At 62.9% G+C, this 23,733-nt stretch overlaps 1 protein-coding gene across 2 annotated transcripts; it reads left to right on the forward strand.

The window, feature by feature from the left end:
- Positions 1–1,488: 1,488 nt before the first annotated feature.
- FASN (fatty acid synthase) lies at positions 1,489–22,997 on the forward strand. 2 transcript variants are annotated; one of them, XM_079903999.1, is made up of 42 exons: positions 1,489–1,972; positions 3,910–4,047; positions 4,839–4,991; positions 6,233–6,406; positions 6,622–6,822; positions 6,936–7,058; positions 7,143–7,258; positions 7,349–7,483; positions 8,137–8,599; positions 8,685–8,872; positions 8,961–9,150; positions 9,814–9,908; positions 10,041–10,175; positions 10,280–10,483; positions 10,601–10,716; positions 10,952–11,124; positions 11,197–11,388; positions 11,470–11,550; positions 11,666–11,851; positions 12,036–12,215; positions 12,292–12,495; positions 13,133–13,437; positions 13,717–14,109; positions 14,192–14,356; positions 14,453–14,571; positions 14,659–14,813; positions 14,968–15,171; positions 15,345–15,495; positions 15,582–15,760; positions 15,846–15,965; positions 16,162–16,284; positions 16,394–16,617; positions 16,696–16,897; positions 17,033–17,184; positions 17,297–17,388; positions 17,597–17,748; positions 17,842–18,087; positions 18,330–18,518; positions 18,798–19,028; positions 19,141–19,361; positions 19,449–19,547; positions 19,643–22,997. In XM_079903999.1, the coding sequence occupies exons 2-42, from the start codon at positions 3,921–3,923 to the stop codon at positions 20,030–20,032; spliced, it is 7,548 nt and encodes a 2,515-aa protein (XP_079760125.1). In that variant the 5' UTR covers positions 1,489–1,972; positions 3,910–3,920; the 3' UTR covers positions 20,033–22,997. The 2 variants fall into 2 exon arrangements, with proteins under 2 accessions (XP_079760125.1, XP_079760126.1); XM_079904000.1 differs by lacking the exon at positions 1,489–1,972 and adding an exon at positions 2,569–3,158.
- The last annotated feature ends 736 nt before the right edge of the window (positions 22,998–23,733 follow it).

The following is a 23,733-nucleotide window of genomic DNA, read 5'->3' on the forward strand; positions in this document are numbered from 1 at the left end:
TGGGGACTTCCCTGGTGGTCTAGTGGGTAAGACTCCATGCTCCCAATGCTGGGGGCCTGGGTTCGATCCCTGCTGGGGGGACTAGATCCTGCATGCCAATCCCGCACGCCACAGCAAAGATCCCAAGGGCCACAACTGAGACCCGGCGCAGCCTAAATAAATAAATATTTTAAAATAAATAATAAGACGTGGTCTTTAAAAAAAAAAGACACCAAGATTTGAGGGTGTTTGTGCAGCACGGTCCAGCCACTCCTGGTCCAGGTTACCAGGTGTCTGAAAAGGTCTTAAGTAGGAAGGAAAAGAAAATCCCACAGAAAGGTTGCTCGGGACAGCAATTCAGCTGTGGGATCTCGGGGCCCTCTCTCCCCTTTTCCTGTCCTGCCCTTTATTCCACAGTGTGCGAACCAGAAGCCCCCAATGATGAAGCCAAGGGGAAGAATAGAGCAGGGAGTATGGAGCTGCCCTGGGACTACCTGGGGGCCTAGGGAGCACTGTGTGTGTGGGGGGGGGTGGCGTGTGGCCACGTGAAGCCATGTTGTCTGGTTTGACGTGCCTGTCCGTTCTGTGTTGTCCCTGAACATCCGCGGACAGTGCCACACTCCACTGACAGCCCCTGAGCTTCGGAGGGCAAGGCAAGAGGGGTTGCCAAGGAGTCAGGCGAGGAGCGCAGCAGCGTTTGATTTCAAGACAATGAGGCTGCGGGACACCAGCCCCAGGGAACTGCCAAGGCTCCTCTGGCCTCACAAGGGTCTGTCTGTGGCCCCAGAAGATAGCCAGGGCGGTGCAGGGCGTGGCCACCAGGCCGGGAGGGCCGTCTTCCTGGACTCTCACTTGACCCCAAGACGGAATGTCTGTTTCTTTTTGGTCTGGAAGTTAAGGGTTTTTTGTAAATTCGGTAAACATTAGAGCAGGGGAATTACAAAGGAGGGCGCGCCGGTGAGCGGAGACGCAGAGTTCCGCCGGTGCGTGTGCGCGCCCGCGGGTGAGAAAGGCCACGTGCGCGCGCGAGTGCCTCTGCCCAGGGAGACTCCTTTGTTCAAATCACACCAAGAGGTGTCCGTACAGAGCCCGCTTGCCAGATGGCCGCGCCCCGTCCCCGCGGCCGGCTGCGGGGAGCCCCTGCCCGGCCTCGGGAGCGTCCCCCCGGTCCCCGCGCCCGCCTTGCGAATTTGGGAGGCGAGGCAGGGAGGACCAGCCGCGCTGCGTTGCGGTGACCGGCAGTAACCCCGCGCGGGGCGCCCTCGGCCGGGTCAACGACCGCGCTCGCCCGCTGCGGTCCGCGCAGCGCCGGCCCATCACCCTATCGCCTAGCAACGCCCACTCGCGCGCCGCCATTGGTCCAGCTCGCACGCCCCCGGCCCCCGATTGGCTGCGGCTGCAGAGCGAGCCACGCCCCGGGCCGGCTTCGTTCGTCCCGGACGCCGGCCCTTCAGTCCTTACGCCCGGGGGTTCGTCCGGCCCCCAGTGTGGCCCCAGTATAACCCCCAGAGTGACCCAAGCAAGCCCCGTCCCGTTTCCACTGCGCGCCGTGCACACGTGGCCCCCGAGGCCCCGTGGGTGGGGGCGGCCCCGGGAGGCGTGGGGCGCGGAAGGGAAGTCGTGGGGCGGGGGTGACGCTGCGCCCCGCCCCAGCGCCCCCCGAGTCCCGGGGCCCCCAGCCCGGCGCCCCCCTGGCGCGCCCCCGCGCAGAGTCCCGGCGTCCGGCGGCGGCGCGCGGCATCACCCCACTGGCGGCGGCGCGCCTGGTCCCGGGGCGCAGCCCTGACGCTCATTGGCCTGGGCGGCGCAGCCAAGCTGTCAGCCCATGTGGCGTGTCCGCGCGGGGACGGCAGCGGTTAAATAGCGCCGGCGCGGGCCTAGAGGGAGCCAGAGAGACGGAAGCGGCCCGGCCTCCCCTCCGCCGCGCGCTCCATCCTCGCTCTCCCTCCGCCGCCCACGCCACCGCCCGCGCCCGCGCCCGCGCCCAGACCAGGTACGAGCGGCCAGGCCGGGCCGGGGTCGGGAGTTGGTTGCCGGGGACCGGAGTCCTGGGGCCGGGCAGGGGCCGGGGCGGGGGTGGTGCGGTCAGGCTCGAGGGGGCGCCGCCGGCCCGCATCTTCCGGCCTTGGGCGCGCGTCGTCCGGCGCGCCAGTGGCGAGGGGTAGCCCCGCACAGCCTGCCCTGGTCTCGGGGTCCGAGCCCCCGGTATGGATGTTCGAGCCCCACGGGGCGCCCGAGGCCGGGCGGCGAAAGGCCCTCGCGGCATGCCCCAGGCCCGGCGGGGCAGGTGGGCGGATGGCGAGGGGCGGACGCCCAGGAGCGCCGCGAACAGCCATTTTGGTCTTGGGCTGGGCCGGGCGGCTGCGGACCCTCGAGGGCCTGTAGGAGCCCCCAGCCGCCCGGTGTGCGCCCAGCTCCGGCAGCCCACAAGGGCCTCGTTTCAGGCCGGGCCGCCAAGCCCCTCCATCCGCAGCGTCCCCCCACCTCCGGGTGCGGGATAGCAGAGTCTCAGCCGACCGGAGGGCCTAAGAAGAAGGGAGGGTGGTGGGTGGAGGAGGCGCGGGGCCGGATGAGGACGGCTTCCCCACCACGTGGGCTCCGTTTGGAGCCCCCGAAGTTCTGGGGGGAGACCGGCTCCTGCCCCGTACAGCCTCGCGGCGGCGCATGCGAGACAGTGCGCTCTGCAGGGGTCTCCACCCCCTTGCCTAGTCCCGCCGGACTCCGCGTGAATAGCAAGTAGGGGGAGAACAGAGCGGGCGCTTTCTGGAGAAGCAGCCGCCCCGGGAGCTGGTGCCTCTGGGCCGGCAAAGGGCTCTTTATTTAGCGCTGGGGGAGGGGGCTCCCTCTCTGCCGGGACAGCAGGGTGATCAGGGCACCCAAGGAAGACGCTCTCTCCACTTGCTTGTGCTTTCCTTTGCTCAGAGAGACGCTGGAGGGCCGCTGGTTGGCGAGTCTAGCGGTCATTAGCGCCATGAGGCCCTGGAGCCTTGGTGGAAGTGTGCAGGATCGACCCTGGCCTTGCCCCCTTCCTCAAGGGCTGTACAAGAGCCCCCATCCTGAGCCCACAGCCTCAGGGTAGCCTAGGCTCCCTCGTTGGCGTCTTGGGAACCTGGGTCTGGGTGGCCAGGCAGGCTGCGTGGAGGTTGGCAAGCAGGACTCTGAGGCCTCAACCTGTGCAGGTGTGTGGGTCTGGGTAGCACTTGACCGGCACCTGACTAGGAGTAGTTCTCCAGGTTGGAGCTCGCTGGAGCAGCCATACAGGCTGGGTCTGTCCACTGTGGGGCAGGGACCAATTTTGCCCCAGAGCCCCCCAGGCCTTGGCACTCTCAGTGCCTGAGCCGTTGGGCCCAGCATGGAGGACAGCGTGGGGTGCTGAGTGCAGAGCCGGCCGGTCAGCAAGGGTGCGCTTTCTCACCCGCACGTTTGCTCCTTCTCCTTCGCCTGCTAAATTCCCTTGGCCAGCTCTTGATAGGCTGATGGCCAGGCAGCCCTTTCCTAGGAAGGGTTTGGGCCCTTCTCTGGGTTGGCCCTGCCTGCCTCCCACTGTGAGGCCCCCTCCTGAGACCACTGCAGCAGGGCCATTTTGGGGTCACCCCAGGCCAGGGCCAATGCCCAGAGAGCCCAACACTGCCAGTGAGAGGTGCAGGCAGGCTGGACCGGAGTGGACTCCCCGCCTCCCAACCGCCGTACACATACTTCACCCAGGGCATCCGTCCGGCTGGCACACAGCACAGGAGCTGGCCGTGTGGATCTTTGTTGTGGGGCTTTCTGAGCTGCTGCCCTCAGACCCTTGGGTGGGCCAGATGGCGGAGGGGGGTCAGGAAGCCAGGGCCGGGGGAGCAGCAGCTGGGCCTCCAGTGAGGCTGCAGACTGGCAGTGTGGGTGCTGAGGTTGACCAGTGACCGGGCCCCCACACCACCCTCCCTGCAGAGAGAGCAGCCATGGAGGAGGTGGTGATCGCTGGCATGTCCGGGAAGCTGCCTGAGTCGGAGAACTTGGAGGAGTTCTGGGCCAATCTCATTGGCGGTGTGGACATGGTGACGGATGATGACAGGCGGTGGAAGGCAGGTAAGTGGGCCTGGGTTCTCCTCTCACTGCCGCTGGGTACACAGTCTCCAAGCTACCAGGACAGGCCTGCTCTGGCCTGAGCTCCCGTCCCACCTGCAGAGCCAACGGTCACCCAAGGTGAGGCCATGCTGCAGGCTCTTCCTGCGAGATGGCGCCAGGAGAAGGCTCAGGGCGAAGGAGAAACTGGGGCCTCTGGCCAGTGGACTAGGGACTGAACTCCAGTCCGCAGGAGACTGAGGGCTGGCCCTGGGCGTGGTCTTTGCCCACTTCACAGATGAGCTGGGTAAGCTGCGAGGGGGCAGATCCAGAGCTAGGCCAGGTGGGTGAGCACCTGTGGCCCCACTGCCCACCACCTGGTCCCTGCAGAGCCTGGCCAGCCACTGCTGGCCCACATGTCCCAAACTGTCAGATAAGACATGAGGCTCTCCCAGGAAGCTGGTTGGACTCCCTCACGCCCAGTAGGTTCTTCAGCAGAGCGGCTCTTCCTGATCTACGGGATGTGAGTCAGTGTGGCGGAGCCTGGCCTGGCCTCAGCCTCTGGGGCCAGTGTCAGGCCACGCAGGGGGTCTCCAGCCAGGACAGGACAGTGGTGGGTGGGAGGAGGGGGCCCTCCCCCCACCGTGCTGTGCTCTGGGACACCACCCGTGAGCCTCCCCCTAGGGCCCCCTCTCAGAAGTGGGCCCACCCATCCCGGGGAGCCTTGGCTCCCTGTTGCCACAGGGACGCCACTGTCAGTCACTCGGGGCCGTGAGGTTCCGTGGCTGGCCCCTCCACCTGCGTGTGTTCCACAGGACTGTATGGCCTGCCCCGGCGGTTAGGCAAGCTGAAGGACCTGTCCCAGTTTGACGCCTCGTTCTTCGGGGTCCACCCCAAGCAGGCAAACACAATGGATCCCCAGCTGCGCTTGCTTCTGGAGGTCACCTATGAGGCCATTGTGGACGGAGGTGGGTCATCAGGAGGCTGACAGCCAACCTGGGACTTCTGGGGGCCCATCCCTGAGGTTCCTGCCGCCCCTCTTGAAAGCGTTCCTCCATTTTGCTTCTAAGAGCAACATGTGTTCATGACAAAACATCCAAAACATAGGAGCTGTTGAGGGAGCGGAGTCCTGGGCCGGGGCCAGTGGGCTGGGGAGGCATGGGCCTTGGGCAGGTCACATTTCACAGCTGCACACCAGAGGTGTCCCAGGCACGTCCTGATGCCCCAGTTTCCTCACTCTCCATTGCATGGCTGATCTTGGGGGCGAGGGAGGGTGCCAGGCAGAGTAGGAGGCGAGACCTGGCCCCACGACTGTTACCCTCCACACTCTTCTCTGCCGGGTTAAGTCTGGCTTTGGACAAGTGCCTCGAGGCCAGCTGCCCCTTGTCCCAGGGCACAGACTTGTCCCAGGGACACCAGGGACGTAGAAGTCCTGCCAGGTGGGAGAGGGGAGGCTGACATGTGGGTGAGGCCCCTCAGTAGGTGAGCAGTGAGAGCTCAGCTCTGAGGGGGAACCTGGGGCCTGCCTACTCCCACCTGTGGTTGACAGGGTGGGTATCCTGGCCTTGCAGTTTCTTGTCCTGCAGCAGATGCTAAGTAGTCTCTGGGGTTGACACTGAGCGTGATGGGGTTATGGACACATGCTGCCTGGGGTGGAGTGGAGGGGAGGTGAGAGGACCCTGGTAGGGGAAAGTGGAGACCTTTCCACTGCCCAGGCCCCACCCGGAGACCTTGGATGCGGCTCCCCAGGGGCCGGCCAGTGTCCCTCCCTCCTTCCCAAGCCTGGACACTCGGCTTTTGTCTCTCTCTGTCTTCTTATCTTGGCCCGCCCAGGGCAGGCCGCCCTCAGGGCTCACCAGATCCTGCCAGCAACACCAGGGGCCAGGGGAGTAGCCTAGGGACAATGCTGCCCTCTGTCCCCACCTCCGGCTGTCTCTGGCCGCTGCCTGACCCAGAGCCTGGAGCCCCACCTGGCACCCCGCCCGTGCCTGGGCCCTGGTTCCTTGTGACCTGGTTATCCGTTCTCAGCCCTACCTGGGCTGGCCGCCCCGCTGTGGCTCTGCTCTCTCTTCCCTGGCCCACCTCGTCCCTTCCAGAGCCGGGCTGAGATGGAGCCTCCTCTCACCCAAGCCAGGGAGGCTGAGAGGCGAGAGCTGGGTGGTGGGCTGGGCATGTCACAGCAGCTAGGGCTGACCTCTGTCTCCTACAGGCATCAACCCAGCTTCCCTTCGTGGGACGAACACCGGTGTCTGGGTGGGTGTGAGCAGCTCTGAGGCCTCAGAGGCTCTGAGTCGAGACCCTGAGACCCTCATGGGCTACAGTATGGTGGGCTGCCAGCGCGCCATGATGGCCAACCGCCTCTCCTTCTTCTTCGACTTCAAAGGTGGGTGCACACACAGCTCCTCTGGGCCTCGGACTGGGGCAGGGTGGGGCCGGACGGCAGCTGAGACCCTTCCAGACTCTGACCTCCCCCCTCCGAGGAGGGCCTGCAGGGGTGAGGTCCTGGTATCATAGGCTCCACATGGAGGGCACCTGCTAAAGCTGCCAGGGCCCCAAGGTTGGGGGAGTCCCACAGCTGCATTGTGCCCTTGCCTGCAGGGCCCAGCGTTGCCCTGGACACAGCCTGCTCCTCCAGCCTGCTGGCCCTGCAGAGCGCCTACCAGGCCATCCGCAGTGGGGAGTGCCCCGCGGCCGTTGTGGGTGGCATCAACATCCTGCTGAAGCCCAACACCTCGGTGCAGTTCATGAAGTTGGGCATGCTCAGCCCTGAGGGCTCCTGCAAGTCCTTCGATGCAGCAGGTGAGGGCGGAGGGCGTGGGAGCACAGGATAGCACCCCCGCCCCCGTTTCACCCTACACCAGCCCCTGAGCTCTGCCCTGAGCTCCTAGGCCTGAGGTGCCCTCTGCCCCCAGGGGACGGCTACTGCCGTGCAGAGGCTGTGGTGGCCGTCTTGCTGACCAAGAAGTCCCTGGCCCGACGGGTGTATGCCACCATCCTCAATGCCGGCACCAACACTGATGGCTTCAAAGAGCAAGGTGGGAGCATCCCGGGCAGGGTGAGGGTGGGGCTGCAGGCGGTTAGGTGATTGGTGGTGTGCTGAGGCCTGGCCCCGCCCACAGGCGTCACCTTCCCCTCTGGAGAGGTGCAGGAGCAGCTCATCCGCTCCCTGTACGAGTCGGCCGGGCTGACCCCCGAGTCCCTGGAGTATATCGAAGCCCATGGCACTGGCACCAAGGTGAGAGCCCTGCCTGGCTGTGTGCACACCCCACACCCCATGCCGGAGAGGTGCCGGGGTGGAGTCCTGACCTCCCTGAGTCCCCCACAGGTGGGCGACCCCCAGGAGCTGAATAGCATCATGCGGGCCCTGTGTGCCACCCGCCAGGACCCCCTGCTGATCGGGTCCACCAAGTCAAACATGGGGCACGCGGAGCCCGCCTCGGGGCTCGCAGCACTGATCAAGGTAGGCGGGCGGTCTGGGGCCATCCTGCCCCTGCCTCCTCAGCTTCCTGCTGCCCGGTCGGGGGAGGATCCCCACAGGCTGTGCTGTGGGGTGTGGGCCACTGAGACCCAGACAGCAGGGTGCCAGCATGTAGCCATTCCCTGCCCTAGTCCACTGGGCCAGACATCTTGCCCGGTACTGCTCCACAAGAGACCAAGCCAGAGGGTGGAAGCAGCGGGGCGGCCCCACCTGTCCAGGGCTGCCCTTCCCCGTGGCCTGCTGACCAGTTGGTAGCCCAGAGCATCCAGGTCAGCACTGCTCAGGCTCCCTGGTGCTCTGGGCTTCCTGGGCCACTGTAGCCACCCGTCTGCAGCTCTTAGATTGGGACCTGGGGTGGAGTCTGGCTGAGGGACCTTTGTGTCTAGCCCCATGGCCATTAGTCCGGAGGTGGCAGGGACCCTAGATGAGGCCCAAGGCCGAGAGGGGAAGGGGCCTGCGGCTCGGTCACCAGACCACTGCACTGGGGCTGGGCAAGGTTGGGGGGGAAGGAAGTCTGTTGCAGCGGGCAGGTGGCCTCAGAGTGTCCTCAAGAAGGGAAGTACCTGAAGCCCACCCTGACCAGCAGGGCAGGGATCCCGGGGCTGGCCACCCCACTGACCATTAGGCACCCATAGGTGCTGCTGTCCCTGGAACACGGGGTCTGGGCCCCCAACCTGCACTTCCACAGCCCGAACCCCGAGATCCCAGCGCTGCAAGACGGGCGGCTGCAGGTAGTGGACCGGCCTTTGCCCGTTCTTGGGGGCAATGTGGGCATCAACTCCTTCGGCTTCGGCGGCTCCAACGTGCATGTCATCCTCCGGCCCAACGCCCAGCCGCCCCCGCCACCTGCCCCACACTCTGCCCTGCCCCGTCTGCTGCGGGCCAGCGGGCGCACCCTTGAGGCGGTGCAGGGCCTGCTGGAGCAGGGCCTCCGGCACAGCCATGACCTGGCTTTCGTGAGCATGCTCAACGACATCGCGGCCGCCCCCACGGCCACCATGCCCTTCCGTGGCTACGCTGTGCTGGGCGGCCAGGGCGGCAACCAGGAGGTGCACCAGGTGCCGGCTGGCAAGCGCCCACTCTGGTTCATCTGCTCCGGTGAGCCCCCGGCTCCCCAGGGTGTCCCCGAGGGCAGTGGGGGCAGGGCCGCGCAGCCCTGCCCTGACGCCTCTCACTGGGACAGGGATGGGCGCACAGTGGCGCGGCATGGGGCTGAGCCTCATGCGCCTGGGCAGCTTCCGCGATTCCATCCTGCGCTCAGACGAGGCCGTGAAGCCTTTGGGACTGCAGGTGTCGGACCTGTTGCTGAGCACAGATGAGGCCACCTTTGATGACACCGTCCAGTCCTTCGTGAGCCTCACTGCCATCCAGGTGCACCCCCGGGGTCTGGGGTGAGCGGGCCGGCAGGGCGGTCAGCCTGGCGTCCCCGGGACTGGCGTGACGCACCCTGTTCCCCCAGATTGCCCTCATAGACCTGCTGACCTCCATGGGCCTGCGGCCTGACGGCATCATCGGGCACTCCCTGGGTGAGGTGGCCTGCGGCTACGCCGACGGCTGCCTCTCTCAGGAGGAGGCTGTCCTCGCTGCCTACTGGAGGGCCCAGTGCATCAAGGAGGCCAACATCCCGCCTGGGGCCATGGCAGCTGTGGGTAGGTGTTGCCCTGCGCTCTGCCATCCCACTCCACCCATGGGCCTGAGGGTCTCCGTGGGAGGGGACGTCTACGCTGGCACTTTCGACATTGGTGCTGGGCAGAGGCAGGGTTCTGGGGTGACTCGCCGGCCGCCGTCCTCCTCACTTCAGGGTGAGAGCGACCCTGACAGCCTGCTCCAGTGTGCCCTGTATGGCCCCCCTGAGCCTGCTGGCCTTGGTGCTCAGCACACTTGCCCATGGGCATCAGGAGAGGCCAGCATGGTTTTCCCATGAGCCTGAGCTAACTGGGGGCTGCAGGGGAAGGAGTGGGCCTGTTCGCACTTCGGGCAGGCAGGGCTGGGAACGGAAGGACACCCGAGAAAACCTGAGGGACTGGCAGGAGAGTGAGGCCAAGGTCCTCTGTGGTTGGTCAGACGTAGGAGCCTTTGGCCTCAATACTGAGCCGAAACTGGCTCCCGCCTCTGGGGTAGCATTAACGACACCTCCGCCTGAAATCAGACACGGCAGGGGTGAAAGTGCCTCGTAAAGGTGCCGCTGTGCAGCTGTCATCACCGCCTCTGTCGTTAGAGCCACCCCGGCAACGTCTTCCTCCCCCTGGGGAGGGGCTGAGTGAGGGTGCCGGCTCCCTGTGGCCACCTTCTGAGGCTGTCTCTGCCCCCAGGCTTGTCCTGGGAAGAGTGTAAGCGGCGCTGCCCCCCTGGTATCGTGCCTGCCTGCCACAACTCCAAGGACTCTGTGACCATCTCCGGACCTCAGGTGGGCCCTGGGAGGCGAGGCCTCATCCCCAAGTCCCCTCCTATCCCTCAGGGTGAGCTCTGCATGGGGAGCGGGGCACAGGCCTAGGACTGCTCGTCCAGCGCCCCTGCGCCCTCCCCGCCCCCACCCCAGGCCGCAATGTCCGAGTTCGTGCAGCAGCTGAAGCAGGAGGGTGTGTTTGCCAAGGAGGTGCGGACAGGTGGCATAGCGTTCCACTCCTACTTCATGGACTCCATCGCCCCTGCGCTGCTGCAGGCACTCAAGAAGGTGGGTTGCTGCCCCATGGGCTGCCTGGCGGGGGCCTCCCGGAGGGCGGGCGGGCAGGCGGCCCCAAGCTCCCTCACGCCGACCCAGCCTGACCGTGTGTGCAGGTGATCCGGGAGCCACGGCCCCGCTCCGCGTACTGGCTCAGCACCTCCATCCCCGAGGCCCAGTGGCAGGGCCACCTGGCCCGCACGTTCTCAGCTGAGTACAACGTTAACAACCTGGTGAGCCCTGTGCTGTTCCAGGAGGCACTGAGGCACGTGCCCGAGCACGCCGTGGTGCTGGAGATCGCCCCCCACGCCCTGCTGCAGGTGCGTGCTGGGGGGCAGGATGGTCAGGTCCGGGAGGGATGGCGGTCGGGCTCCGTGTGGCCTTGTGGGGTTGGGTGGGAGCTAGTCAGGGAGGCCCAGCCTGTCTCTGCCTCTCAGGCCATCCTGAAGAGAGGCCTCAAGTCCAGCTGCACCGTCATCCCGCTGATGAAGAAGGACCACAGGGACAACCTGGAGTTCTTCCTCGGCAACGTGGGCAGGCTCCACCTGATGGGGTGCGTCCCCTCGCCCTGCTTGACCCTGGGAGCCCCTCAGCCATAGGCTGGCCTTGAGATCGTCCCCAGGAAGCGGGGCTGTGGGTGCTGGGCCACTGTCACACCCTCACTGCAGCCCCCACCCCACCCCGTCTCGGTCATCCCTGGGGTCTTAGGGGAGAATGGTTGGCAGTACCCACCCAGGGTGGTCCTGGGGTCAAATGTGCTGCTCACATCTCCCCTCTGCACCCTCCAGCATTGACATCAACCCCAACGGTCTGTTCCCACCCGTGGAGTTCCCGGCCCCCCGGGGGACCCCCCTCATTTCCCCGCACATCAGGTGGGACCACAGCCAGACTTGGGATGTGCCCGCCATGGAGGACTTCCCCAGCGGCTCGAGCTGCTCCTCTGCCACTGTCTATAAGATCGGTGAGTGAGGTGTGGGCAGGCGGGGGCGGCTCCTTCCTCCCGCTCGCTGGCACTAAGGCCCATGCCCCACAGATGCCAGCCCTGAGACCCCTGACCACTACCTGTTGGATCACTGCATCGACGGCCGCGTAATTTTCCCCGCCACTGGCTACCTATTCCTGGTCTGGAAGACGCTGGCACGAGCCCTGGACCAAAACATGGAGCAGGTGCCTGTGGTGTTCGAGGACGTGACACTACACCAGGCCACCATCCTGCCCAAGACAGGTGAGGCCGGCGGCTCGGGATGCGGGGCGGGAGTGCCGCCTGCTGACCTCTGCTGCTGACCTCTGACCCTGCTGCCTGCAGGGACCGTGCCCCTGGAAGTGCGGCTTCTGGAGGCTTCGTGCACCTTCGAGGTGTCTGAGAACGGCAACCTGATCGTGAGCGGTGAGCGGGGGCACCCGCCCAGGCTGCAGAGTCCCTGGTGGGGGTCTCTGGGTGGACCCTGGCTGCCAGCTCAGCCCGGCCTTGCCCTCAGGCCCTCTGCCACCCCCGCCCACAGGGCAGATACACCAGTGGAAGGACCCCGATCCCAGGCTCTTTGACAACCAGTATGGCACGGGCCCCACACCTGTAGACCCCAGTGCTGCGTTCCACCTGAGCCAGAGCGACGTGTACAAGGAGCTGCGGCTGCGGGGCTACAACTACGGCCCCCACTTCCAGGGCATCCTCGAGGCCAACCTCGAAGGTGGGTGCAAGGGGGCCCCACTTTATACTCAGGAACATGCTTTGGGGCTAACTCCTGCTGCCCGGCGTTAGATGCCCAAGCTGGGTGAAGGGAGGGCAGTTGTGGGTGTGAGGGGGCCGCATGGAGGAGAGGGCCCACTGGGGGAGAGACCCAACCTGGCCGACTGACGGTCCCTCCACCCCAGGTAACACAGGCCGGCTGCTGTGGAAAGACAACTGGGTGACCTTCCTGGACACCATGCTGCAGATGTCCCTCCTGGTCCCGGGCCACCGCAACCTGTGCCTGCCCACACGCATCACCGCCATCCACATCGACCCCACCACCCACCGGCAGAAGCTGTACGCGCTGCAAGGCGAGACACAAGGTAGCCCCGCCCTGGCCCCACACACTTGTGTCCCTGCGCCAGGTGCTGCCCGCACTTACCCAGCATGTCCCCGCAGTGGCCGACGTGGTGGTGAACAGGTATCTGAACAGCATCGTGGCCGGCAGCGTCCACATCTCGCGGCTCCACGCCTCGGTGGCCCCTCGGCGGCAGCAGGAGCAGCTGGCACCCGTCCTGGAGAAGTTCTGCTTCACGCCGCATGTGGAGAGCGGGTGCCTGGCTGGGAGCCTGGCCCTGCAGGAGGAGCTGCAGCTGTGCAGGGGTGAGGCCTGCGCCCACCCCCTTCATCCCGGGGTCCAGCTCCCAGTTCCTGTGCCCAGTCTGGCAAAGGGGAGCTCATCACCTCCCCTCATCGCCCCGTCACAGCCCCTCCTTCATGTGGAGCCCAAATCTGCCTTCCCCTCGTGAGTGCCCCCAGGCCTGGCTCCCCCGACCCAGAGCTGATGTCTTCAGAGGAGGCCTAGCACACACAGGTGACAGATTTGTCCCCTTCTGTCTATGCCCCTAGCCAGGCATATAGGCGTAATGCCATGAGACAGCTCCCTACACAGGGCTCACACCCAACCTGATGGGTGGGGAGGGCTGGGGAGGGGCAGCAGGGCCATCAAGGCACTGAACCCACCCTCTGGAGAATCCACCCTCTGTAGGGCTCACACCTGGGTGGGAGGCAGAGCAGCCCTTCACCCGCCCAGTGGTCCAGATGGTTGATGCCAGTTTCTAGCCCTGGAGGACTGGACTGCCCACTCCGTCCTTCTATTTGCTGTCAGTGGGCAGAGCCGGGCGGTGGGTCCTGCTTACCTCTGAGTCCCTGCTCCAGGCAGACACCAGTTGCTGGGGGACCTTCAGGAACCCCAGCCCAGCTGAGGCTCTTCCCTAGCACCCATCTCTGTCCTCCCCAGGGCTGGCACAGGCACTGCAGACGAAGGTGGCCCAGCAGGGGTTGAAGATGGTGGTGCCCGGGCTGGACAGTGCCCAGGCTCCCCGGGAGGCCCCGCAGCAGGGCCTGCCTCGGCTGCTGGCCGCTGCCTGCCAACTGCAACTCAATGGGAACCTACAGCAGGAACTGGGCCAGGTCCTGGCCCAGGAGAGGCCCCTGCTGTGTGACGACCCCCTGCTCAGCGGCCTCCTCGACTCCCCAGCACTGAAGGCGTGCGTGGACACCGCCCTGGAGAACACGGCCAGCCTCAGAATGAAGGTGGTGGAGGTGGGTGCTGGGCGCAGAGGCAAGCACTGTGGACCCAGACGCAGGCAGCCCCGAACACCAGGAGGGCCGGGGCCCCTCTGAAGCGAGGCCGCCCGCACACTGAAGGGGAAGGGGCACAGAGAAGGGGCTGGAGGTGGGCTCTGCGGGTGCTGTGGACAGGGCAGCGCTGGCCCGTGGCCTCAGCGGAGTTGGTGGGTGGGCCTTTCTGGGAGACACCCAGCTGAGGGGGTGGGTGCGCCTGCCCCGCGGCAGCTGATCCAAGGAGCTCTTCCACCCCAGGTGCTGGCCGGTGACGGCCGACTCTATTCCCGCATCCCGGCGCTGCTTAACACCCAGCCCCTGATGCAGCTGGACTACATAGCCACTGACCGCCACCCCCAGGCCCTGGAGGCGGCCCAAGCCAAGCTGCAGCAGCTCGACCTGACCCAAGGCCAGTGGGACCCTGTGGACCCGGCCCCCAGCAGCCTGAGCAGGGCTGACCTCCTGGTGTGCAACTGTGCCCTGGCCACCCTTGGTGACCCGGCCACGGCCGTTGGCAACATGGCGGCTACCCTGAAGGAGGGAGGCTTCCTGCTGCTGCACACGCTGCTCGGAGGTTACTCCCTGGGGGAGACTGTCGCCTTTCTCACCTGCTCTGAGTCACATCAAGGGGGGCAGCACCTCCTGAGCCAGGTGCGGGGCGGGGCCGGGATGGGGAGGGGCCGGGATGGGGAGGGGCCAGGAGGCTGCCGAGCACTGACCCCCCAACGCACAGGACGAGTGGGAGAGCCTATTTACCGGGGCATCCCTGCACCTGGTGGCCCTGAAGAGGTCCTTCTACGGCTCTGTGCTCTTCCTGTGCCGCCGGCCAGCCCCGCAGGATAGCCCAGTCTTCCTGTCCGTGGAGGACGCCAGCTTCAGATGGGTCGACTCACTGAAGGTCAGTCCCTCCCAGCCCTGGCCAGGCCTGGTTAATGCAGCTCCAACGCTGGGGCCTGGGGAGCCCCCAGAAGCCAACCCCTCCCTCGTTCTACAGAACATCCTGGCTGACTCCTCGTCCCGGCCCGTGTGGCTCATGGCCGTCGGCTGCACCACCTCAGGTGTCGTGGGCATGGTGAACTGTCTCCGAAAAGAGCCCGGCGGGCACCGGATTCGGTGAGATGCCCACTGAGCTGCATGCCCCTTGCTCCTCCCCTCCAACCCCCCCCACCAGCTTCCCCTCACCTGTCTGGCTGCCCATAGGTGCGTCCTGGTGTCCAACCTCAGTAGCACGTCCCCCACCCCTGAGATGGACCCAAACTCCTTGGAGCTGCAGAAGGTGCTACAGGGGGACCTGGTGATGAACGTCTACCGGGACGGGGCCTGGGGGGCGTTCCGCCACTTCCCACTGGAAAAGGGTGAGTGCCCAATGTGCCACCCTGCCCCCCCAGTCTCCTCACCTCGCAGCTGGGTGGGCTGAGAAGGAGAGGGCAGGGGGACCCTGGCTGGAAGCCCTGCCCAGCCCAGGGCTGCGTGTGACCCTGTGGCAGCTCCACTTTCTGTCACCCACAGACCGGCCAGAGGAGCAGACAGAGCATGCCTTCATAAACATCCTCACCCGAGGGGACCTCTCCTCCATCCGCTGGGTCTGCTCTCCTCTGCGCCACGCCCAGCCCACTGGCCCTGGAGTCCAGCTCTGCACCATCTATTATGCCTCCCTCAACTTCCGAGACATCATGCTGGCCACGGGCAAGCTGTCCCCTGACGCCATCCCAGGTACAGGCAGCACACGGTGGCGGGACCAGAACAAAGACCCTTGGGGCCAGGACCTGGGAAGAGGGGGGTCCTCACCCCACAATGCTCAGGAACCTAGGAGGCTCCTCGAGCCCAAGCTCACACACTGGGGTCCTCCTGGGGAGGTAAGGGGCTCACCCACCATCTGCCCCCAGGAAAATGGGTCGCTCGAGACTGCATGCTGGGCATGGAGTTCTCCGGCCGAGATGCCAGAGGCAAGCGTGTGATGGGGCTGGTGCCCGCCGAAGGCCTGGCCACCTCCATTCTGGTGTCTCAAGACTTCCTGTGGGACGTGCCTTCCAACTGGTGAGTCGGTCAGGGCTGTGACCTGGGGCCCAACATGGATGTGGCCAGGGATCAGGCCAGAGCTGACCCCTGCGCTGTGCCCATAGGACCCTGGAGGAGGCAGCTTCAGTGCCCGTCGTCTATGCCACAGCCTATTACGCGTTGGTAGTACGCGGACGCATGCAGCCTGGGGAGACAGTGCTCATCCACTCGGGCTCGGGCGGTGTGGGTCAGGCCGCCATCGCCATCGCTCTCAGCCTGGGCTGCCGCGTCTTCACCACTGTGGGTAAGCCTACAGCCCTTCCCAGAGCCCAGGACTGCCCCTCCAACGCCTGAAGCCCAGACTTACCAGCAGCGTCTCTCCCCACCAGGGTCAGCTGAAAAGCGGGCATACCTCCAGGCCAGGTTCCCACAGCTCAACGAAGCCAGCTTTGCCAACTCCCGGGACACGTCCTTTGAGCAGCACGTGCTTTGGCACACGGCCGGGAAGGGTGAGTGGCTCCCATCACTAGCCAACCGCCATCCACCCATATTCTCAGCCCCCTCTTCCTCCCATCCCCCCCTCTCCGGCCAAGCTGGAGGAGACACCGGCCCAGGCGGGGACAGGGTCTGGCCTTCTGGACTTGTGCCACGTTGGCTGGGCAGTGGTCTTGACTGTGAGGACCCCTCTTGCCCCCCCACCCCAAGGTGTTGACCTCGTCCTGAATTCCCTGGCGGAAGAGAAGCTGCAGGCCAGCGTGCGGTGCCTGGCCCAGCATGGTCGATTCCTGGAAATTGGCAAATTTGACCTTTCCAACAACCATCCCCTGGGTGAGGCTGGGCAGCAGGCCGGGTGGGCAGGGGGCTGTTGGGCAGGGCAGGGGTCCACAGGGTGGGCTGTCAGCTGAGTAGTGAGGCCGCCACCTGCCCACCTGTCCAGGCATGGCCATCTTCCTGAAGAACGTGACTTTCCACGGGATCCTGCTGGACGCAATCTTTGATGACGACAGCGCCACCTGGCAGGAGGTGTCGGCGCTGCTGCAGGCAGGCATCCGGGACGGCGTGGTGCAGCCCCTCAAGTGCACCGTGTTCCCCAAGACCCAGGTGGAGGACGCCTTCCGCTACATGGCCCAGGGCAAACACATCGGCAAAGTGGTCCTCCAGGTGAGTAGGGCACCCCAGGCACCCCCCGCTCCGGCCCCTGCCGGCAGTGTGTGAACAGCGGTGCTACCTGGGCTGCAGGTACGCGAGGAAGAGCAGGAGGCGGTGCTGCAAGGGACCAAGCCCACCCTGATGGCGGCCTTGTCCAAGACCTACTGCCCAGCCCACAAGACCTACATCATCACGGGGGGCCTGGGTGGCTTCGGCCTAGAGCTGTCCCAGTGGCTCATGCTGCGAGGGGCCCAGAAGCTGGTGCTGACCTCCCGCTCCGGGATCCGCACAGGTGACCGGCCCCAGGGAGCACGAGGGTGGGGCGGTGGGAGAGGCCTCAGTCAGCTCCCCGTCCTGCTGCCTTCCGGGCGCCTGGGCCTAGGGCCAGAGCCCTGATTTGCCCATCCCCACCATCTGTGTCCCGCAGGCTACCAGGCCAGGCAGGTCCGTGAGTGGAGACGCCAGGGTGTGCAGGTCCTGGTGTCCACCAGCAACGCCAGCTCGCTGGATGGTGCCCGGAGCCTCATCACTGAGGCCACCCAGCTTGGGCCTGTAGGCGGCGTCTTCAACTTGGCCATGGTGAGGACGGCTCTAAAGGGGCTGCAGCCAGCTGCCCAGGGAAGCCCCCCGCCCCAAGCAAGCCCTCCGAAGCCCTGGGGCAAAGGCAGGTGCTAAGATCCCCTCACCCCAGGTCCTGAGAGACGCCATGCTGGAGAACCAGACCCCTGAGTTCTTCCAGGACGTCAACAAACCCAAGTACAATGGCACCCTGAACTTGGACAGGTGGGCTCCTCCCTTCTCTCTCTCCTTCTCCCAGCCCTCCCCCGCACGACCCTCACACTGCTGTCCAGAGACCAGGCCACAGGCCTCTGCCGGGGTCTGAACCAAGGGTCCGGGACAGTGGAGGCGGTTTGGCAGGCGAGCCAGGGATCCTGGGCATGTCGGCCGGTGGGCTGGGGAGGCCGGCTGGGGGTGACTCAAGAACCCACAGGGTGACCCGGGAGGCATGCCCCGAGCTGGACTACTTCGTGGTCTTCTCCTCGGTGAGCTGCGGGCGTGGCAACGCCAGCCAGACCAACTACGGGTTCGCCAACTCCGCCATGGAGCGCATATGTGAGAAACGCCGGCATGACGGCCTCCCAGGTGGGTCCGCCCGCCCCTCCTCCTCCACTCCTGCGGTGCCACCCTCACTTATGCCCCTTCTCACCCCAGCCCCCCACCCTCCCTCACCCGCAGGCCTCGCCGTGCAGTGGGGTGCAATTGGCGATGTGGGCGTCGTGCTGGAGACCATGGGTACCAACGACATAGTCATTGGCGGGACGCTGCCCCAACGCATCATCTCCTGCATGGAGGTGCTGGACCTCTTCCTGAACCAGCCCCACCCCGTCCTGAGCAGCTTTGTGCTGGCGGAGAAGAAGGCCGCAGCCCATGGTGACGGCAGCAGCCAGCAGGACCTGGTGAAGGCTGTGGCTCACATCCTGGGTGAGGGAGCACCCTGCACCCCCCAACTGGCAGACACTCAGCTCCCCTGAGTCTGGTCTCCCTGGCTGCAGAAGGGGGCATGCCGGCTTGCTCATGGAGGGAGAGACACAGGTGGTCTGTGCAGAGCTGGGTGGGTGCTGTGTGCCATGACCATAGTGATGATGGTTTGGGAAGACCCAGCCATCAGGGCACAGTACCCACCAAGGCCCATCCCCCATTGCCAACTGAGCGCCTCTCCCCAGGCATCCGTGACTTGGCCACTGTCAACTTGGACAGCTCACTGGCAGACCTGGGCCTAGACTCACTCATGGCCGTGGAGGTGCGCCAGACGCTGGAGCGAGAGCATGACCGGGTGCTGTCCATGCGGGAAATCCAGCAGCTCACGCTCCGGAAGCTGCAGGAACTTTCCTCGCAGGCTGGCACAGCTGATGGTAGGTGTGGAGGGGGGTATCCCCGAAACAGCACAGGTCCTCTCAGTGCTGCTGGCCTGTGAGCAGCCTGGACCCACCTGCCCCCACCCAGGTCAGGGCTCGTCCATCTGGCCCCGTCCTGAGAGCCCTCAGTGGGAGCCCAGTGCCCCCATCCACCTCCTACCCTAGCCACCAGCAGCCCCAGTCAGGTGTGTGCGTGTATATGTGTGCATGCTGGGGGATTGTAGCAGGGGACCCCATGTGGCCCCGGCCCTCCCTGGCATCTGCCCCTCTTCACAGAGCTGGTGGCCCCCACACCCAAGGAGGACAGCCCTGCCCGGCAGCAGGCCCAGCTGAACCTGAGCACCCTGCTGGTGAACCCTGAGGGCCCGACCTTGGCTCCACTCAACTCTGTGCAGAGCTCCGAGCGGCCCCTATTCCTGGTGCACCCCATCGAGGGCTCCATCACGGTGTTCCACAGCCTGGCTGCCAAGCTCAGCATTCCCACCTACGGCCTGCAGTGCACGGGAGGTATGTCAGGGTCCTGCGGAGCTGTCCCCACAGCGGGCCTCCTCCGTCCCCCAGTGGGTTGGGGGTGACGTGCACGTCCAGACAAGGGCTAAGCCTCACGCTGTCCCTGCAGCTGCGCCCCTGGACAGCATCCAGAGCCTGGCCGCCTACTACATCGAGTGCATCAGGCAGGTGCAGCCAGAGGGGCCCTACCGCATCGCTGGCTACTCCTATGGGGCCTGCGTGGCCTTTGAGATGTGCTCACAGCTGCAGGCACAGCAGAGCGCCGGCCCCACGAACAATAGCCTCTTCCTGTTCGATGGCTCGCACACCTACGTGTTGGCCTACACGCAGGTGAGGACGGCAACGGCGCCCCTGGGGCCGGGTCTGGAGTCCCAGCCCCTTGTGCCGCCACTGCAGCAGCCCCTCCTCCCTTTGCAGAGCTACCGCGCCAAGATGACCCCTGGCTGCGAGGCCGAGGCCGAGGCCGAGGCCATGTGCTTCTTCGTACAGCAGTTCACTGACGCGGAGCACGGCAGGGTGAGTCTGCAGATACCGCGCGGCCAGAGGCCTCCCGACACCCCTGCCCCCCATTCACGTGCCTGGCGCCACTCATCGTCCTGTCTGTCCTCCAGGTGCTGGAGGCGCTACTGCCCCTCGAGGGCCTGGAGGAGCGCGTGGCAGCCGCCGTGGAGCTGATCGCACAGAGCCATGCGGGCCTGGACCGCCATGCCGTCCGCTTCGCGGCGCGCTCCTTCTACCAGAAGCTGCGGGCGGCCGAGAAGTACACGCCGCAGGCCACCTACCATGGCAACGTGACACTGCTGCGCGCCAAGACAGGCGGCACCTACGGCGAGGACCTGGGCGCCGACTACAACCTGTCCCAGGTGTGCGACGGCAAGGTGTCCGTGCACGTCATCGAGGGTGACCACCGCACGCTGCTGGAGGGCAGCGGGCTGGAATCCATCCTCAGCATCATCCACAGCTCCCTGGCCGAGCCCCGGGTCAGCGTGCGGGAGGGCTAGGCCGGAGGCTCCTGCATGCGGGGCCCACCCCGCCGGCCCCGCACCCCACGTGCAGCCACCAGTAGGACCAGCGCCCTCCCCGCTCCCACCCCCATCCCGGCTGCCCCGGGCGCGGGGCTGGGACCCGCGCCGCCAACTCGGAGACCTGCCCGGTCTGTGAAGAGTCGGCCGAGCCGCCAGCCAGGCCAAGCTTCCTGAATCGCGCGGGCTCTGCCACGCGGGTCCATTTGTCGTTTCTCCGTTTGGATTCTCCTATTTATTGGGTCGCCAGGGAGACGCCGGTTGGTCCACCTGTGAGGCCGGCGCACGGTAGCCAGGCCGGGGCCCCATGATGCCGGCAGTGGAGCGGAGCAGCCCCGGGCACTGGGCACCCACCCTGTTCGTCTGTGTTCATTTTTCAAGAAACAACATTCAAACTGCTGCTTGGATTTTGAAATTTACTGTAATTGTCTGTGTAAAGAACCATGTCTGGATACTGTTTCATTTTTACACCAACCTCGTAGAAATGTTGTCTCCTCTGGAGCCTCCCCACGATTAAACCGCACGTGCGCTCTGGCCTCTGGGCATCCTTTCTTCCTGACCAGCCCTGTGAGCCTGCGCTGTCCTGGCCAAGTCCTGGTGGCCCGGAAGGGACCACCCTCTGCTCCCTGCTGGAGGGAGGGGGCAACGCCTGGCTCCTGAAAGCAGGCTGGACACCTTGAGGCAGGGGCCCCTCTATCAGGGAAGCTTGACCAGGAGGAGACAGGTATGCCGTCTTACGATCCACTGGCATAATCGTGGGGTACCCCCTAGGGTACCCTTGCCAGATTTCCTTATCCCTCAGGGAAACCTCAGGTTTTCTCTCCTGGGCCTCAACTGAGTGGAGGATGCCCACCCACATTATTGAGAGTAAACTTTTATTTGAAGTCACCTGATCGTAGACGTGAAGCGCACGGACCAAATACCTTCACAGCAACACCTAGGTGAGTGTGTGCTTAACTGGCCTAGTCCAACGGAAGACTGACCACACAGGTTTAGGCAGAAGGAATGAAGGCTGCATGGAAGGAAGTAGTGGGGCGGGGAGGCCCCTGAGCATCTGAACCTCGCCAAGCCAAGGGATGAGGTGGACGCACTGGGCTGGAAGCTTCTGGGCCAACAGCAGAGGTGAGATGGAGCAGGGAGAGAGGTGGGCCCTGCACTGGGCCAGGACTGAATCTGGGGCCGGGGGAGCAGGCCCACTGCTAGACTTCTAGAAGGATGTGTTGAACCCAGAACATCCGGGGGCCCTTATATGTTCCTCAGAAAGTTCAACGTAGAATTACCATGTGAGCCAGTAATTCCACTCCTAGGTATAACTCAAAAGAATTGGAAACGGACTCAGATACTTGTACGCCAATGCTCATAACAAGAAGTGTTACTCATCTACAACAGCCGAGAGGTGGAAATAATCCAAGAGTCTGTGAACAGATGAATGAGTATACAAATGTGGTCTGCCCACATAATGGGTATTATTCAGCCTTAAAAAGGAATGAAGTTCTGATAACATGCTACAACATGTATCAGAACATAGTGTGAAAAAGTTTCTGGAGCAGGTATGTTAATATCGGAAAAAGTAGGTTTCAGAGCAAAGAATAGGTTAGATATAAAGGATCATTTCATAATGATAAAAGTGTCAACTAATCCAAAGGACATGAGAACCCGTGCTCCTATAACAGAGCTCCAAATTACACAAAGCGAAAGATCTGGAAGAAGAATCGGAATTCCCTGGCAGTCCAGTGATTAGGACTCCGTGCTTCCGCTGCAGGGGGTGTGGGTTCAATCCCCGGTCGGGGAACTAAGATCCTGCACGCTGCATGGTGCAGCCCAAAAAAAAAAAAAAAAATCAGGCAATCTACAATTACAGTTGGAGATTTCCAAAACCCTTCTCAATAACTGAACAAGTAGAAAATCAGTAAGGATGTGTAAGACTTGAGCAATACAATCAACCAACTGACATTTATAGACCGACCAGCCAACAGTAGCAGAATGTACATTCTTTTCAGATTCACATAGAACATCTACTAAGATGGTTCACATTCTGTGTCATAAAACCAGCCTCAATAAGTTGAACTCAGCTTCTATAAAGTATTTTCTTCGACCATAATTGAATAAAATTAGAATCAATAGCAAAAAGATCTCTAGAATATCCTCAAATATTTAGAAACCAAATAACATACTTCCAATAACCCATGGGTTGAAGAAGAAATCAGAAGAGAAATCAGAGAGTATTTTGAACTGACTGAAAATGAAGACGGCATGCCAAGATTTGTAGTGTACAGCTAAAGCAGTGTAGGGGAAATACATAACAATAAAGGTCTATGTCAAAAAAGAAGAAATGTCTCAAATTAATGACTTCAAATTCTGCCTTAAACTAAACAAAGAAGAGCAAATGAAACCCAAACTAAGCAGAATAGAGGAAATAATACATATCAGAGTGAAAGTCAGATAGGAAACAGAAAAGCAGAAAATGAAATTAAAATCTTCTTTGAGAAGACCAGTAATTCATAAACCTTAAAACAGATTGAGCTGGGAAAAAAAATAGAAAAAACACAAATTACCAATAGTATCAGGAACGACAGAGGTGACATCACTAAGATTCTACATATATTAAAAGGCTAGTAAGGGAATATTATGAACAACTTAATGCCAAACAATTGGACAACTTAGAAGTGAACAAATCCCACACAAAACACAAAGTCAAGAAGATATAGGCAGGGCTTCCCTGGTGGCGCAGTGGTTGAGAGTCCGCCTGCCGATGTAGGGGACACGGGTTCGTGCCCCAGTCCGAGAAGATCCCACATGCGGTGGGGTGGCTGGGCCCGTTAGCCATGGCCGCTGAGCCTGCGCGTCCGGAGCCTGTGCTCCGCAACGGGAGAGGCCGCAACAGTGAGAGGCCCGCGTACCGGAAAAAAGAAAAGATCCCACGAGCCGCAGGTAAGACATGGCGCAGCCAAATAAATAAATATTTTTTTAAAAGCGCATTGAGATATCACACACGTATTTGCATGGCTAAAATTAGGCATACCAAGTGTTGGTGAGGATGTGGAGAAACGAACTTTTCTACGTTGCTGGTGGGAATGCAAAATGGTGGAACCACACGGGAAAACAGTTTGGCGATTTCTTTGAAAGGTTCAACACGCACCTACCATATGCCCCAGCCATTCCACTCCTAGGCATTTACCCGAGAGAAACAGAGCATATGTCCACACAAAGACTTGTCCGTGAATGCTTCCTGCAGCCTTATTTGGAAAAGCCAAAAACTAGAAACAACAATCCTTCACAGGTGAATAGGCAGACAAATTGTGGTTCATTTCTGAAATGGAATACCACTCCACAATAAAAAGGAATGAACTACTGATACACACAGAAGCATGGATGAATCTCAAAATAATAATGCTGAGTGCAAGACACCAGACCAGAGAAGAGGATAGCTTTTCCTTGACTTATGATGGGATTATGACCAATAAACCCATCATAAATTGAAAATACCGTGAACTGAAAATGCACTTGCTACACCTAAACTACCGAACATCACAGCTGAGCCTCGCCCACCTCAAATGTGCTCAGAACACCAACATCAGTGGGCAGTGAGGCAAAATCATCTAACACAAGCTCTATTTTATAATAAAGTGTTGACTGTCTCACGTAACGGATTAAATACCATACTGACAGTGAAAATCAGA

This window comes from Stenella coeruleoalba (assembly GCF_951394435.1).
Source record: "Stenella coeruleoalba genome assembly, chromosome: 19".
NCBI classification, from domain to species: domain Eukaryota; kingdom Metazoa; phylum Chordata; class Mammalia; order Artiodactyla; family Delphinidae; genus Stenella; species Stenella coeruleoalba.

Excerpts from the sequence above, each read along its gene's own strand:
- FASN (XM_079903999.1), top strand. The coding sequence starts at position 3,921 with ATGGAGGAGGTGGTGATCGCTGGCATGTCCGGGAAGCTGCCTGAGTCG. Across the intron at positions 11,852-12,035 it reads CCTCGAGGCCAACCTCGAAG|GTAACACAGGCCGGCTGCTG; the intron begins GTGGGTGCAAGG and ends CCTCCACCCCAG. Across the intron at positions 16,618-16,695 it reads TCGGCAAAGTGGTCCTCCAG|GTACGCGAGGAAGAGCAGGA; the intron begins GTGAGTAGGGCA and ends CCTGGGCTGCAG.